This window comes from Rhagoletis pomonella, unplaced genomic scaffold (genome assembly GCF_013731165.1).
Source record: "Rhagoletis pomonella isolate Grant_MI unplaced genomic scaffold, Rhpom_1.0 Rhpom_scaffold_00002, whole genome shotgun sequence".
Taxonomy (NCBI): domain Eukaryota; kingdom Metazoa; phylum Arthropoda; class Insecta; order Diptera; family Tephritidae; genus Rhagoletis; species Rhagoletis pomonella.
Genome location: NW_023458556.1, coordinates 65,505,332 through 65,523,760, shown reverse-complemented (window position 1 = coordinate 65,523,760; position 18,429 = coordinate 65,505,332). Strand labels below are relative to the sequence as shown.

At 34.8% G+C, this 18,429-nt stretch overlaps 1 protein-coding gene across 3 annotated transcripts in view; it reads right to left on the bottom strand.

Annotated features, from left to right (window-relative positions):
* Nucleotides 1–6,697: 6,697 nt before the first annotated feature.
* LOC118733984 (DENN domain-containing protein Crag) overlaps nt 6,698–18,429 on the bottom strand; it is a 35,098-nt gene continuing 23,366 nt past the window's right edge. For 2 of the 3 annotated variants that reach the window (XM_036463651.1, XM_036463650.1), the window contains 2 exons: nt 7,611–7,789; nt 7,214–7,532 (listed from right to left, as the gene is read on the bottom strand). In XM_036463651.1, coding sequence (XP_036319544.1) covers nt 7,214–7,532; nt 7,611–7,789 — 498 coding nt within the window. Of the gene's footprint in view, nt 7,533–7,610; nt 7,790–18,429 lie in introns of all 3 variants that reach the window. The other variant, XM_036463649.1, reaches the window with a different exon arrangement.

The window sequence follows — 18,429 nt, the reverse complement described above, 5'->3', positions numbered from 1 at the left end:
CACCCTCATTGCGAGAGTCGTGTCGAATGCAAGTCGTTTTTCGAGAGTCGCATCGTATCGAAAATTTCACGTCATTGCCTAAAATTCCCACTCGACTAGTGTATTAAAACGGAAAAACTTGGCAGCACTGTATAGTTTTCGACGAGTTTGGTCGTTTACTTATTTCATTACGACAATAGACAATGCCACTGTTGTCGAGTCGTACAATTTAGCCTAATTTACGACTTACGCAATGAGGCTGAATAAAAGTGGATTTGTAATTGTTAACGACAATTTTAAATTACACTTTAAAACACAACTGCTTTTAAATTGTTCAACTCCATTGGCTTGAAGTTTTTGAAGATTTTGATCCAGTTTTAAAGTTCAACATTAGCATTTATTAACTGATAGATAAATCTTGACCGAACAAATTGATTCTGCTATTTTTCTGTCTCTTTCAAATCAGTGTCAACAGTGCAAATTAACGATTTGGTTACAATTCTAGAACAAATTTAATATAACTAAAAGAACGGTTGTAGAACAAAACTAGATAAATGCAAGGTTGTATTTTGGATTACGTTTTCCTTTAAAAAATTTTTTACATACATACTTACATACATAATATACATATTATGTAATTAGGTGGAAAAACTAAAATAAAAAATTTTCGTTACGGGGGGATCGTCAAAACTTCATTGAGCTAAAAAAAACGTCAAAATTACGACCAAATCGTCAATAAGTCAACGCTGCATTGCGCACATACTAAAGTGATTTAACTCAGAAGAGAGGCAGGCGGCTGTCAACAACGCCGCAACATTCATGGCAAGAGGACCAGACCGTACCTCCATGCAGATTCTGAAAAAGTCTAGTACATCACCATCGATTTCAACTTGTCACTGTCCACCCGAAGTAATGCATTTATGCACAATTTCGACTCAAAATCGAAATAATGCATATGACAAATACCGAAATAGTGCATACATGAAAAGGAACTTTTTCTGCGTAGGCGGCCTTCGGCCGCGCTTAGGGATTATAACCCTTGCTAAATAGAAATACATAATTCATATTAGAAGAAAACGAAATTATCCATATGCACACTTTCGTTAGAAAACTGAAATAATGCATATGTGAAGAACGAAGTAATGCATACAGTTTCGGTTGAATATGTACCGACATAATGCATATGGAAAAAACCGAAATAAAGCATACATGCCCAGTTTCGGTTGAAACAGAAATAATGTCTAAATACACAGTTTCCATATGCGCAATTTCGGTGGAATTGATGACTTGTGCTAGAAAATAAACGGATATCTCTCCGAGCTTTCTCGCTTCTTCACTGCTAGGAGCCTAACCCTCTCCCCTACAAAATCCTCTGCCACCTTGTTCACCGCCTGGACGAAGGAGTTCAGACTACCGCTGGGAATTCACGTCGATGCTACACCAATTCCAACGGTGAATAACCCCAAAATACTCGGAGTAACCGCTATTGTCAACAAAGTACAGAATCGCAACAAGGTTCTCAAGTCGCTAGCCGGCAGTAAAGACAAAGAAACGTTGCTGGCAACATACAAGGCAATAGGCCGGCCGGTTTTAGATTACGCAGCACCAGTGTGGTCGCCGGGGACTAGTAGGACGCAGTGGATGAAGCTGCAGACGACTCAAAACGCTACACTTCGGACAGCGACTGGGTGTCTTCTGATGTCGCCAGAACACCACCTGCACGACGAGGCGAAAATGCTCCCCATAAAGGAGCACAACACAATGCTGTGCAAGCAATTCCTAGTAGGGAGCCACAGACGTGGACACAAGAACAGACACTTGCTTGCAGAGGAGCCCTCGCCAAGGCATGCCAGAAGGCATCTTTAAGAACTGACGGACGAAGTCCAGAGGTTCATAAAGCAATCTCTGGACCGGTCAGCTTTTCGACAGACCTTGAGCGGCATTCACAGGGAGTCATAGGCACACAACTACCTGACATCGACGAGACGGGGCTTCATCTGCCTCGGGAGACTAGAACCACAATAGCCCAACTTCGCTCTGGCTACTGCAGCAGGTTAAACTCATACCTGAGCTGATTAGACGCAGATGTGCCAAATGAGTGTCCGGCATGCTGAGACACCCCACGACTCGAAACATCTCTTTGTATGCCCGGAAAACCCGACACAGCTAACGCCTTTGTCTCTGTGGACCGACCCCATTGACGCTGCACGCTTCTTGAGGCTTCCGTTAGTTGAGCTCGACGACAACGACTGCGATATTAACCGATCTGGGCGAGGTTGATGTAACCGCTACAACAACAACAGCAATAAAAAATCGTTGGTTAAGCTAGGTACGAGTAGTCGGGTTGAGTTAAAATTTTCGTGGATTTGAAGAAAATCGAACGTAATGTGGATTTAGTAATATAAGCGAAATAGTCTTAACCACAGTAGGTTAAATTTCTGAAGACTTTTTAGCAAATTTTAAATATTTCTACATGGTTTCGGGTAAAATAATTTAAAACGTTCTTATTTTCTATGGTTTTTATGAGCAAGTTATAATTCATTCGATCTTAAAAGATCTCAACATTTTCATTTTTGATTTTTAAGGTGAGCTTTATTTATTTTTGTAAACATTTTTAGATGTAAAACATTTCTAAAGGATGTCCATTTTATTAATTTTGTAATATATGAATTTGTAGTTTTTGATTCATAAACGTTTACTTGGAGATATAGAAAAAAATATGAGTATCTACTTAATTGTTATATAATCGTTTGTTTAATGTACACTTTTCAACCAAAATGGGCGCAACCGGACTTACAATATACAAACATGTAGGTACATAAATATGCATGTCTGTCTTACATGTGCTGTTTATGATATATAAATACATATTTATGCCTAAAATAAGTAACATTAACCAAACTACGATTGATGTATGTAATGCAATGTTGATCGTTTGATTGATTCATCCAATATATCTTTTTCAACAGTTGGCTATGTAATTTTATGCTAGTTACAGAAACGGATCACCCAAGATTAAGTGCTATACTGAGTAAGACAAATTTCCATGTCCGTGATGTCGTTTCGGCTCAAACAAAAATTATTGTTGTAATAAGGCAAACAGCGAATGAACGGATTTCGAGTGCATTGCGAGCAATTATGAACTGTCTTCGTAAGTTTCAAATATCTTATAATTTACATACAAACATAAGTTTTGATACATACGCATGTGTACATACAACTTACATATTTACGAGTAGATTTATTAAAAGTACAAAAACGAAATGAGCGAAAATGTATTGTCCCAAAAAACTACTTAACACTAAATTGATGCGTGGATGCTGTCGACGGTTTGTAGTCAGTGCTCTTCGGGGACTGGAGCCTGTATGTTTGCGGGTATATGACGAATAAGTGCGTTCTAACCCAACTTACGTGAAGGGAAAACCTGCTACTGTATTAAGTACCATAACCTTTTATTGGGGTAAAAACTATCGTTAACATTTCTTCCATTAAATACCAACTCACAAGCATAATAACAACCATACCCTTAATTAAGTACTAAAATTGTTTACTTCTTTTCCGTTACATTAAAAGGTATAAAGAATCGCAAAAGTGAGAATTATGGCTAAGCCAAAAGGATCTCATTCGGAACCACGGTTTTCAAAGTGAATGCTTGTCCATGTTATTTTTAAGCTTAGGCAATGAAAAATAGTGGAATATTTTAATAATCAATCAAAATCAATCGAATTTTTAGAATTTCGAGACCTTAATAAACCCTCTTTCAGTTATGGTGATTTCCTTTCTACCAAAAAATGTCCCCTTTTGATTGCCCCTTTCTCTTTTCGTGTTCGATTCTAAATTAAAGGCAAAGGGTGAGAAAATGTTGTGTTCATTTCTTAAAATGCCAGACTCGTGTAAGGCAAAAAAGACACCTTTTGTGCCCTTTGAAGCTTTGTCAGGGGAGATGGTTGCCCATGAAAATCAGATGGTTGCTTAAAACGATAATATAATGAAATGCGTGAGCTGGACAAGAGTTAGAAGGCAAAAACATGCCTTTTCAAAGGGTTGAGTGTAACATCAAACACATTTTGCACCGGGAAAGGGCAACATTTTTTAGTAAAAACGAAAACACCATTAGTTTTTTTGCAATGTGCATTATGCGAGTTAATCTATTTCTCTTTACATTTGACTAAAAATTGGAGAAAAACAACTTGTACTGCATGCAAAAATTTTCATTGAAAAAAAACACGGTCCCAAGCTCAATAAAATTTGTGTAAAACAATTGTTATAAGGCCATAAATAACAAAAATAAATAAATCAAGTATTAATTTTAAAATTGTAGCGAGAATCAGCGATTCTGAAGTCGATCAATCGATTTTTATAAATTATAAATATATAAATACTCAATATTTTAAGAGTTTTATAAACCTCGGTGAAATTATTCATTTACAAGAAACAATTTTATACTTTGTGTTTGAGCAAGTTTGCTTCCGATCAATGTGCAAAATTATACAACGAGCGATTTAATAAGAGTCCAAAACGAAAACGTATTTTATTTTCCTGATTTTAAAACAAAAATGGTGTACATAGATTGGCAAAATAGCAATATTTGTACAACTCTTCATAAAAAGCTAAAAACATAGAATAGGAAAATGTTTAAGTATTAATAGGGGTCTTCCCTTATAGGGCATTTCCACCAAGCCTTAACTGCAGTTTATGCCCATTTGAAAAACGAGATTATCACTCGAACGGGGTAATTGGTCATATTAAGTACAAGCAAACGAAAGTATGAAAGCAAAAAGTAAGAAATAAACATTGCCGATCACCCCATGTCAAAATAATTGGTACTTATCTGAGCTCTGCAGTTAAGCTTTTGGTGGAAATATGCTATTAAACTCGTAAAAGCCTCGGAAGCCTCGTAAAGCTCGTAAAAGAACTGTAAAAATTTGTATGGAGCTCTATTTACGAGCCCCTCGTAAAATTACTAGGCAAATTTGATGCGCAAACGACCTCGTAAACTTCAGTGCTTCCGAGGGGTCGAAGATTTTATACTAAAATGTATGATAAAATACTGAAAACAAATGATAAAAATAATAGATAAATAAAATTAATGAATTTCATCCACTAACTGTATTAAGATGAGTTTTCTGCTAATTCTCGCATTTTAATTATATTTTAGCTTTCATTCGAGCTGAAGGGTTGTTATGAAAAATGCTACGAAACAATAATCTATTCACAAAACCCTTTTCAACCTGTCAAACAGTCACTTTAAGCACTTATTGCACATTTGCAAAGGGGGGCATTCCCGTAACAGCCTCGTAAACTTCCGATTTTTACACAGTTTAAGACTTTACGAGTTTAAGGGAATCCCCTAAATATTGTTATATGTATAAAGAACACAAGGATAATTTGCTAAGCATCGCAAAAAAAACAGATTTAGGTTTAGTAGTGAAATAAACGCTTAGGGCCAGTTTAGCTGAAGTTTAGTTAAACTCAGTTTAGATTTGAACTAAGTTTAAACTACTCATCAGTTTTTCAGTGCGACTTCATAGTTCATAGTTTAGATTTTTGTTGGGCAACACTGTTTTTCTTTATGCAGATACAAAACTTAAGCTATTTATTTTCACTTCTGATACGATCGGGTTTAAAGTTCTGAAAGATTATAGGCGGAAATTAAAAGAATTTGTTAGGTGCTTTATGAGTTGTCCTATGCAAGTAAACTCCAACTCAAGTTGCTTTTGTTAATTTTCTTGCGCACAATTTTCATCTTAGATATAAACATTTCGCTTATTTGTATATGTGCCGCTATACAAATGAGTATGTTTTCGTGTATTTCGCAAAACAATTTAATTTTTTCCTCCTCTTTCATCTAAATTTTGGCAGCTGGCTACCAATATACAAATTAAGAGCTGATAGTTTAAACTCGGTTTAACCCAGCAGATTGGTCGTTTAAACTTAGTTTAAATTACGTTTAAATTTGACTGAATAACTGCACACTGACACTAAACGACAAACAAAGTTAAACTCGCACTGAAAAACTGGCCCTTAGCGTTACAAAAATATTTTTTTTTTGTATGAATATGTAGATATATGCGCCATTAAAGTGTTCTTACACGATATGTATTTGCATCTGTAAATGTGACTTTTTCAATACATATGCAATTGCGTCTGTCTGTCAAATTCACAGTCTTTATTTAACTATTTAAAAATACGTTCTTTGAAAACGAAATAAACTCAAACTCAGATGATTCTATCTGTGTGTCAGATAAAACTAGAAGTATTTCTATTTCGTATGTAAGTGCAAATCTAATTTGCCTTTACACGATGTGTTGGCATTTCCATATCGTCGCCTGGGTAAAAGATTGTCCTATGTTAATTTCGGCAGATTGTGGGAAATCGCGATTGAATTTTGGAATGCAATTTCTCAAAAACGCTAAGATAGATTTTCTCCAAAGTCTCTGGAAATGTTACTAGTTCACAATTGTTTAATTTTTAATGTTTATTGTTAATTAGTTTTGAGTTTATGAAGGATTTTCTTTAGTAAAATTTTTTCGTAAGCGTCATTTGTCCACAATTTGGCAGCCACTTTGTATGAAATACTAACTAAATTTTTACTAAATTATCGAAAAAATGGTAATCAATATCTCGGAAACTAAAGGAGATATCTAAAAAACTTATAACACCAATCGAAAGACCTTATTTCAAAATATAAAAGTATAAAATGGTGCTTACGACATTCTTTTACCCAGGCGACGATATGTAAAAAATTACATGTATATACACATGCAAATACATATCGTGTAAGAACACCTTTAACGTATACAGTAAGGTACGTTAAAGCACAAACGAAATATTTCTTATTGTTTTTGAGTGATTCGTATAATACTGAGGCACACAGGCATCCACACATACACACACAACTTTATACAAACATAATAAGTTTGAAATGTTAATACGAATCGTTAAATTTTGTTTAACCCCTTAAGACATAATACTCCATTGTGTTTCTTATATACATATGCACAAATGTACATACATATATAACATTGCCGTTCTCATCATAGCTCCACTGCGTCAACTGATACTACATGCTCTTTTTACCCTTCAGCGCCTTCTCTTAACTTTCCACAAAACGTTGTATGATTATGAATTACGTAGCATCTGCAACATCACTTAACGCTTCAGCCGCAACGCGATCAATTGTATTCGCTTTTGTATTGATGTGAAAGTCATGCCGCAAAAAATTGATATCACGTCAAGGAAGTAATAACGGTTTAAAATAAGCTCGACAGAAAATTCTTGCTGCTGAGGGAGGTAAATCCTGATTACGATAGAACATTTTACATTCCTTTTCGGTGAGCTTGTCAAAGACCGCGGCATATTCGCGATGGAATGTGGCCAAATCGACATTGGAACGACCGATGGCCGTAAGCGCTAGAAAGAGTATATCGCGGTAGATGGAGTGTGTTCGATCGACGCCGTTATTTTTTAACTTGTGCCGTTCATTAGCCAAACGTTTGATGGGCGTTGAGAGGTCATTGCAGCGTATTGACGAAATGATTTGTTGAATAACGCTAGGAAGAAAAGAAAAATAATAATATTACACATACATAAATTTGTATTAAAAAATATTTAGTAGAAAGGTTTCATACTTCTTGTTCAAATGCGCTTGGTCGGTAAGCAACGCCTTTAGAAGTGGACTGGCTGGCTGATTTTGTTTGTACAAAATGTACATGGGTGGTCCGGCTTCACTGTGCAATCGTAAATTATCCCATAGACATTGGATGTTCACAGTTTTTACTTTGCTGAGTGGGTCACATTCCTCGTCAGGCTGAAAGTAAGTAAACAACGTTTTTACTGACCGATTTGGCTCACTGAAATTGTGCATATGGAAACTGTGCATGCGAAATAATGCATATATATATATATCGTTATTTAAAGTACAAAACCGCGTATCAACAAAATGCAAAACCGCGCATCAAAATAATGCAAAAGCGCGTATGTGAATTATGTAAATTATCTTCTAGAGAGTAAACACACTCATATTTCAAAATGGTTCGCATACCTGGCCAGTATATTTCAGGACGAATGGATAAGGATAAGAGCTTGTGTGAGCAAATTCAATTTTTGACAGCAAATGTCAGTTACGCGGTTTTGCAGAATGACGATACGCGGTGTTGTACTTTAAAATACGAGATGAAAAAAACCGAAATAATGCATACGAAAAAAACGTAATAATGCATTTATTTATATATGTATGCACAATTTCGTTTGAAAACCGCAATAATACATATTAGAAGAACCAAAATTATGCATATGCACACTTTCGATTGAAAACCGAAATACTGCATATGAGAAAAACGAAGTAATGCATACATGCACAGTTTTGACTTAAAACCGAAGTAATGCATATGGGTCATTCCATGTAAACGAGAAAACTACATAAATTGAAATGTGCCCTAATTATCTCTATTTCAGTAGTATCCTCTTTTTTAAATGACTAAATTTCATAAAAAAAATTAAATGAAGTTTGAATTGTTGTGTAAGGAAACTTTTATTTCATGTATAATTACTTTACACCAGTCACAAGGAGATGTCCCACCAGTCACAACTTGAAATATTTTTAAATATTTCTATTGGGATTATATAAACCCTATTTTTATTGAAAACGAAAGCGTACAATTCATATTTTACAACCCCAAAACATCGTTAGTGAAGATTAGGTGTTATGGCTAAAATTCATATTTGAGTGCACAAGGGTAAAATAGAGTTATTTTCAGTGTTCCAACAGTCACATTCATTCAAATGATAGTAGGGATGAATCGTTACAAGTAAATCCAAGTACCTACTCGATACTTTTCTCAATTTACCAAATACTTTTGTACTCCATACTTTTTACTACGATCCGATGAAGGTATCGAAAAAAGTACTTGTATCGGAAGCGCAAAATTTATTATGCTTCAGCACTTTCTTTGAAAAGCAACTCGTTAGAGGAATGGGAAGATATGCGCACGAAATTTCCGCTGTTATATAAGCAAGCCCGTCTATACATAACGGTAGTCGGTTTTCTCAAAAACAGGTACTACTATACCAAAATCTCGAAACCGCTTTTCAGGAACACTTGGAAAAGTTAATGTTTGTGGGAAATATAACAAAAAATGAGTTCTTTTCTTAAACTCATTTTATATGAAACAAACTTTATCTATTAAACTTGTAAAAAATGTATTCTATTGTTTTTGAAATCAAATACTATACAAAAATAATTGTTGTCTTAAATGTTTGTATGAAAAAATATTTAAAGATAAATAATCTTGTAAAAATGCATATTTTTTGTGAAAAAATACAATACCTTTGAAAAATATGCATCGATACCTTGTTTCATACAAGTACTGATTTAAGTAATACCTTAATAGTATCGATTTATCCCTAAATGATAAACTAAAACAATTGTTTGGTATTTTTGCTAAAGCAATTTTATACATTAGTTATGGTTCTATGTTAAAAAATATCTTTCGTTGTTGTATTAGTTCCGACGACATAGCTAAAATTCACAATTGATCACATTCGGGAGTAAAATGTCCCACCAGTCACAATGGAATGGCCCAATATTAAAATAAACTTTTAATAAATCACAATAAAATTTACACAGTTAATATTTCTTCCTTCTAAAATCCCAAACTGCTGCACCTTTCAACCGGATTATGTCCCACCTTACGTGCCCATATGGTTTTTATTGCAAGCTGTTTTAGTCTGTCATCTAACAGACTGCCTCGCATTTATGAAAGTCTTAATATGGAACCGGATTTCCCCCCTGCTGCGCTTAAAAAGAGCACACCAGTCCCAGACGCATGATCTCTACCTCGACTTAATACCTAGAGGCCCTACCTACTTACTTTAATGATGACTATAGGTACATTATTTTGCAACCGAGCTACAAAAGAACACTCCCTTAAATGACGAAATACACGCAAAGCAACAACACAAACTCGGCTATTTATCCGAGTTCAGACACGTCGGTTAAAAAATACGCGACCTGAAGAGAAGTGTTGTTAAGTGAAAAAATGCTCTATTGTGAATTGTTGATGAGAAAGTAGAGATAAGTTTGAAATGTAGATTTATGTGGTTCTGGTTATATAATGTGCTAGAATTTTATAAAAAAAAAAAAACTATAAACATTAAATAAACAAGAGAAAAAAACCGAAATTGATCGAAATGCCGCTTAACTTAATCAGCTGACCGCAAAGTTATATAAGTAATGGGCGAGTACGCGCTTCCCTTCTCCTCCCCCGCGTCCACCTCAACAAACAAATAAAGCTTATCAGCCCTGCAAACCAGAGAACAGCTTTGAGTATGATCGAGCCTTTTTGATCACACTCACTAAAAATCAAGCACAAGCGAACGCCACACTCGGCTACTATGTGTTCGATCGAGATGCATACCCGACAGCTGCTTTGGTTACGAACGAGTCTGTTCGATCACCCTCGCTATAAATTGAGCACAAGCGAACACCACACTCGGACACCCGCAGCTAACCCGAAAATTTGTGTAACAATGAAACGGACACCCGAACATTGCGATAAAATGCAGGACAACAAAGAAATTTACGCTGAAGGTAACTGGCGCCAATATGTTCCCACAAAGCATACGAAAATGTTGTTGCTTTGTGCTTGTGCATACGCAATGAAAAAAATTAGAAGCGAAGTAGACAAAAATGTGTTTGCATCTATTTCGTATAGTTTCGCGTGGAAAGCTGTGTGTGTATATATTAGAACACAGCCTAAAACTATGTAGGTACATAAATACTTTTACAAAAAATAAATGTGCTCCGAGTGTATAGGGCTTGGGCATTGCCGATCTACACACATTTATACCTAAATGGATGTAGGCGTCGTGATGCCGCATTTTGTATGAGCAAAAATATAAGAAATGGTTAAATGTACACTTAAACAAACTACCGAAAAATTCAACCTTCTCTTTACCCTCTACGCACAAAAACTAAGAGCACCGCGATGAGAAGGCAACATTTTTTGTAGAAACAAAAACGTAATAAGCCAATCAAGAAAATTTTGTGCACACTCGGGTTGAAACTCGAACACCCGGGTATATTGAGCTGCAAAGCACCCGAACCCAATCAAGTATGTATGAAAAGCAATCGGGTGTTGTGGCCAACATGTTCGTCTTGAGCTCAGTCGATAACGAACAATACTTCTGCTCGTATACAGAGAACGATGCAAAGCGGGTTTTGTTAGATGATCGAGTATACACGAAAATCATGCACCCGCTGCAGATGTCTGCTGCAAACCTACCTCTGACAACTGCCCCACCCGTAGATGTCACGGGTGGGACATGCTTCACTGTTGAATTATTTTTATCTAACTATATGGAACCGAAAATGCAATTGTGGTAAACATTTGCAATGAAGTTCTAACATTATATAACAAACCCGAAACACAACTTTAACTTCTGTAAATAAATATAACGACTTTTAGCTTTTTTTGTCACGGGTGGGACTAGGCCTATACTGCTTAATAACAACTTATAATATAGATAAAGCACTCACACAATTTAATATATAACACAATTTTATTAAAAGCAGATGAGTTCTACTATATAATTTTCTTACCAAACACTTGAATTATGAATCGCAAATTATTTGACACACTGTCAACACAACCTTTTTTAAACTCACTCAAAAAGTTTACTTAGAACTGGATTTAAAAAGGAAAAAAATGTAATAAAAATGCATTTAAAGCTTTAATTTGTTATTTTTTGGTTGATTTCCGATTTTTACAAATGTCTTATCTACACATTTGTTAGTTTTATAAAGAAAATAATTTTTGCATTGAGGTTCAGTTTCCCATGGAGCCTCCCATATGTATACAATGGAATTAATAATTCATGTGTCGTTTGTGTTGACATGTATAGATTTGATGTATGATTTGATTTCAATTTATTCAAGAGTGTCTTCATATGTCATTAGGTGTGCACTAGGGATGTCAATCCCGGGATTCCGGGATGTCGGGATCCCGGTCTTTTTTAAGTCCCGAATATCCCGGGATTAGTCGATTTAAATCCCGGGATTGCTGGAAACAATTTTTTTGTTAGCCAATTAAATTTTTATCACAAATATCCCCTCTCAAGGGCAAATTAAGAATTTTTTGTAACCCTTAATGCTATAATTTCTTTAAGATCGCATTACCATCAAAAGAAGGAATAATTTTGCTCCGCTCGAAATGGAATAGGTGATGCACTTATATATTTATTGTTTACTTAAATGTGTTAACGTTTTTATTATTACTTAAATATACTGATAATATCTTAAATTGATCTCAAACCGTGATTAAAAAAATTTTATATAGTTACATAGGCAGTTACTGCTGTACCAAATACAGTCACTTACAAAAATATTTTGCATCGATTTTTTTGCAATATCCAAAATATTTTTCATGGTATTTTTTTGTTAATTAAAAAAAAAATATATAGCTCATTTTACAACAAAAATCATGTAAATCAAAATTTCACACTTTAGAGAAAGTTGGTTCACCAAAATAGTTCAATGTTCAAATAGTTCACCAAATTATCATAAAAATATCAAAATTTTTAATCATAATTTTTACAAAAAATTCCATTATGCAGTTTTATAGCCCATTCAATTTAATACAATAAAGTGCACTTTTAAAGTTACTAAAAACTCCCTTGATTTTTGAATTGTTTTTACTGATGTTGGGCATTTTCTTCCTTATAACGAATTTTTTTGTAGCAAAAAAAAAAATATAAAATGTCGACGGGATGTTTTCGCAACTTCAAAATTGCACATACATATGTATTTTTTTAAATCAACAAAAAAAATACCATGACAAATATTCTGAATATTGCAAAAAAAATCTATGCAAAATATTTCTGTGAGTGACCGTATATGCATTTGACCTTGTAGTACAAAAACTATGTTATAAACAAGTAAGAAAGTCTAAGTTCGGGCGGAGCCGAACATTAAATACCCGGTGCAAATATTAAATATATGATTTTCGCCTTTCCGAAAGCTACCGCTACATGGTAAGCCGGGGTGTATCAATTTTGAGTAAATTAGTAATTTTGAGTAATTAGCGTCCTTAAATTTCGAAATATTGACGTTTCAAGCATTTCTAAAATTTACCGTCATATGAAAAGCCATAATTTTAGTCCGATTTCAATACTTTTCATCGTTTTGCTTTTATGTAGCAAGCACAATAACCATACCGAGTTTGGTACAAATTGGTAGAACGGTTACCGAGATACATATATTTGATCATAAGTGGGCGGTGCCACGCCCATTTTTCAAAATTTTATCATAGACGTATTTCCTGGTAAGGAATTGTTGCAAGCATCAATTTTGAATAAATTGGCTTTAATATTTACTGATTAATCGAAGATTTCGTATTTCTCCAAATTACCGTTATATGGGATGTGGGCGTGGTTATTGTCCGATTTTAAAAATTTTCGGCCATTTGGTATCCTGTACCAAGGCCAATAACTGTGCCAAGTTTGGAAGAAATTGGTGCAGCGGTTGCCAAGATATACACATGTAACCATAAGTGGGCGTGGCTACGCCCATTTTTCAAAAATTTATAACATTCTTATTTTTCGTCTAAAAATTATTGTAAATATCAATTTTGTGTTAATAATCTTCAGTAGTTATTAAAATATCGCAGTTTTCGTATTTCTGAAAATTACCGTTATATGGGAGGTAGGCGTGGTTATTGTCCGATTTTGCCCATTTTCAATACCATCCGTCCCACGCCCGAAAGAAGTACACGCACCAAGTTTCGTTAAGATATCTTAATTTTTACTCGAGTTACCGTGTGCACAGACGGACGGACGGACGGACGGACAGACAGTCACCGCTTAATCGATTTCTCTTTTCATCCTGATCATTTATGTATACATTTGTCTATATCTATCTCGATGCGTTTTGCCTGTTACAAACAACCGTTATGCGAACAAAGTTATAATACCCTTGTGCACAAGTGCGCTCGGGTATAATTAATGAGGATATGTACATACATATGTACATATATGTTTGTCAAATTTTATGTTTGTTTTTTGTTGATTGAAAATACTGATTTATCGCCTTAATAAATATGTAAATGAATTACAATAAATTGTACTTTTTTTCGTTATATCAATCTGATTTAAAATACTATAATAGGATGATCACAGATGTGTTGCACTTTTGCCTGAATTTCGGGACAATCCCGGGATCCCGTATGTGTATTTTCAGATCCCGAAAATCCCGGGATCGACAAAACCCCGAAAATTGAAATCCCTAGTGTGCACTCGTATTCAGATGACAAAATTATTCAGCAGCGAAAATTCTGAGAATTTAGCAAATTCGCTCTCAAAGAAACAACAAATATTCACAGAAGAACGAGAATGCAAAATTTGCAAAAACTTGCAACCTTCAAAACAGCTGATCACTTCCACAGCTGCCACTGGTGGCTCATTTGGCAATTTGTTTTCTGCTTGATACATCTTCCCCGATTTGGCATTTCATACAATTGAATAAAAAAAACCTTTTGAAATTCAAATTAATTATATCGTAATGAAAACGTTATAGTGGGCGAGCACAAGAGGGGATGCGCGGATTTATTAGCATCCTGTTGAGTACCTCTGCCAATTCTAAGACATCTATGTAGAACCGCGGGCATAGGAGAGCTGATCAGAATATTAAAAAAAATGTATAGGTGGATTTATTCGAGCGCGTCAGATTAAGAAATGGTGGGTTGCATTTGCGAATCAAAACCTTTTTCTAAATTTGAGCTGGGCGATGAAATAACATGTGTAAATCCCAGTTTCAAAATAGCTTGAATTAGGATTGAAATAATGGTAAATCGAAGGAGTATAAGATTAAGTTTATATTAAGAAAAATTAGTAGCACATGATGTAACTTTTAGCTCAACAAATATCAGTTAAAAATTACTTTTTTAACTTATTTTTACTCATTTCTCAGCTAAAATCACTAAACATAAAAATTTTATGTAAGAAAATCACAAATTTTTCAGATAATTTTGAATTCGGCAACCTTAAGTTTACTTATACATGAAAAACTGTTGTTAAACTCCGCTCCCTTCTTGCTCACTCTTTATATAGTATCTTAGTATAGTATCACGCAATCATGAGCGATCAAAGCACCCGTGGTGTTACATGAAATGTAACCTTTGAAATTTAACCAACTAATACCTTGTTTATACCGACACATAAAGCGCTTTGACCCAGTTCGATGTGATTCAAAGCGGATGCATAAACCAAATTTCAATACTCCCTGAATTTCCAAAGTGTATTGACTCGAATTTGATTTCAAACCTGTTTTTTATTTCTCAAATCGGTTAGAAAACAGGATTGTATAAATACATTACTCATTCGAGCCCGTTTTAAATTTGAATTATTATTAAAATAAATTTGAATCATTGTTCGCTTCCAATCAGTAAACCGTGCAAATCAATTATTAAAGAATATAGAAAAAAAAAATAAAAATTATATACTTTTGAATACGGTTTCTGCGATTGCGCAGTAAAGACACAGAAACCGCTTATCCAAATTAAGCAAGTTTGGTATCAAATGAAAGAGGACTAAAATAGCTTTAAAACTAAAATCTCTAAACGAGGAACCCTATTGGAAAAAACTTCAATCAAAAATGATGTTGTTATGTTAGAACAAAGCTTGGGTCAGCTGTATGAATTTCTTTCGTATTAAATTAAAAAAAAAAAATATATATATCTATATATACTTGTGATCAGCTAATTAAGCCAGCAACATTTTAATACATTTTGGCTATTTTGCTTCCGTTTATTTAATGTTTATTATTTTTCCATAAAAGTCTAGCTCATTATATAACAAACACCATATAAATCCAGATTTCACACTTTGTGCAAAAATTATGAAAAATCTGCAAAGTTTCAGCTAAATTTTCAACTTTTTAGTAGGCAGTTTAATAACCCATTAAAATCTAGGGCAATAGTGTGCAAGTCTTAAGTTGCTTAAAATCGCGTTGATTTTTAATAATTTTTTTTCTGACTGCAATACAAATTTTTTTCCATACGAAATAAGTTCGAATTTTTTTTTTATGAAAAAAATGGGTCATGAAGTCAAAACAAAAATATTCGAAATCAACGCGATTTTTTAGCAACTTAAGACTTGCACATTATTACCCTAGAATTTAATGGGCTATTAAAAAGTTGAAAATCTAGCTGAAACTTTGGAGATTTTTCATAATTTTTGCACAAAGTTTGAAATCTGGATTTATGTGGTGTTTGTTTTATAATGAGCTAGACCTTTATGGAAAAATAATAAACATTAAATTAACAAAAGAAAAATTGCCAAAATTGATCAAAGTGTTGCTGGCTTAATTAGCAGATCAAAAGTGTATATATAGAGGTGTTAACCTTCGTTCGTTATTTCTGTTTAAAAGCTATTTCCGTCCTCTTTTATTTGATACCAAATTTGTTTAATTTGGATAAGCGGTTTGTTTAATATCAGGAAATGACTTTTATATAAATATTTGGCCAAGGTGACTTCAAAAAAAATAACTGTTATTTTCGGTCCCTGAAAAATGCAAAATCACGCAAGAACGCTACGCTGTATTTCAGGATGGTTTTGAGAAAAAAATTTACGAAAGCGGGTTCGTCTGCTGAGCACTTTTTTACACTTTTCTTTAACTATTTCTTTAATTTAACACGACAACACGTTCTAAAGCCTTTTAATCAGTAATTATACCTAAATTGTGTGTTTTAAGTGGCTGACAATAATTTTGGTTAATTTTAGTTTTCGTTTTCTTTGCTTTGTTTACTTCTCGTTCGTTTTCCAGGGATCTTCATAATAAAACAGCTTTCTCGTTTTAAGCCCAAAATACAATAGCGCAGTGGCAGTGGAAGTGACAGTTTTTAAAATCAGCTGTTACTGCTAATATTGGCAGTCACTGCCGTAGCAAACACAATACGGCTCTGTCAGTGACTGCTTTTTTTGACATTCCCTTTTGTTTGTTTACATTTTTGTTGTTGCCTTTTAGGCTTCAGTGACATCAACAGATGTTGGCTGCGTTTCATTTATGTCAAATTCAGCATGCGAAGTTTGCTGCGATGAAGGCAAGGCAGTGGCAGTAAATTGAGAATTTGGGCTAAATTGAGCAGTACTGCTAGCTGCCTCTGCTCTACGGCTGCCTTATAGTCAAATTTTAAAGGCAATTTTTCAAATAAGGTAGTGTCAAAATCTTTCTTATCGCTGTAATTAATTTACCTGGTATAAATCCGCCATGGCATGGAACAAACACAAGTTGCCGTTCCTGTTCGCAGTTTACGTATAACCCAGAGAGTATTGTTTTGAGGTTTATCTTCAGTTAAAATTTCTGCATTATCATCACTTGCTTCATTATCATCACTATGGATTTTGTTTACGAAGACGAAGCGAACATGTACGAAATAGTGATGTAAAAATATGTAAAATTTTACCTACTCTCAGACTTCTAAATTTGAACGTATACTCGGTACGAGCAGGTGGGTTGAATGACGCAATAAAGAGGGAAGCATTAAAACAGCTTTCTCGCTTTATTTTCTGACATTCGGCTGCCCTGTAATAATCACATTTTATAGGCAAATTTTCAAATAACGCACCATGAATGTGGTGCTTGCAATAACACCATACGCAGTAATTCTCATTACTTGGACATTAAAAAGCAGTTTCAGAAGTGAACTAGTGTCATTTTATTATTATTCTTTCTTCTAAACGGTTATAAATGCCACCAGTGCATAATTGTGAAAGGAGGGCAGATGGGCGGGGGAGGGGACCGGCGCGACGCTGGCCACTTTCAAAATTGTATACTTACAAATCCGTCCATTTAACTTGTTCGTGTACAATTTTTTGTCAAATGTAACTGGGTGACTCTATGTATGTGCACTATTTTGCTTTATTACTCAATTGTTAAGTTTAAAAGTTAGTCTTATTCCTCAACGAGAAATGAATTAAAGCAAATTTGTGTTATTTCACTTTCAAAAGCTCAACTACGCTCTGTCTACTGCAGCAGGCTTAATTCCTACATGAGAAAGATAATTACAGATGTTCCCAATGAGTGCCCAGGATGCGGAGAGTCACCTCAGGACTCGTGACACCTCTTCGCATGCCCCCTAAACACCACTCGACTAATCCAGTCGGAGTAGCACACTTCCTAGGTCCCCCGTTCGTTGAGCTTGAAGATAGCGATTGATGTACAAGCCGATCTAGGCAAGGCTAGGTAAGCCGCTACAACAACAACATTTCATTATCAGAGCGATGTCGGGCGAATAGAAATCGCGCTTACCAAAACCGCAGCCAAAACGGTCATGGCGTCGTCGACTCCTTTGTCTAAGCCGTCATCGGCTGAGGACTTCGAAGTCCTCCCTAGTGCCAAACTGTCCAGGGGCAAGCTTATGAAAAGCCACTGAGGCTAAGTTAGTAAAATTGCTT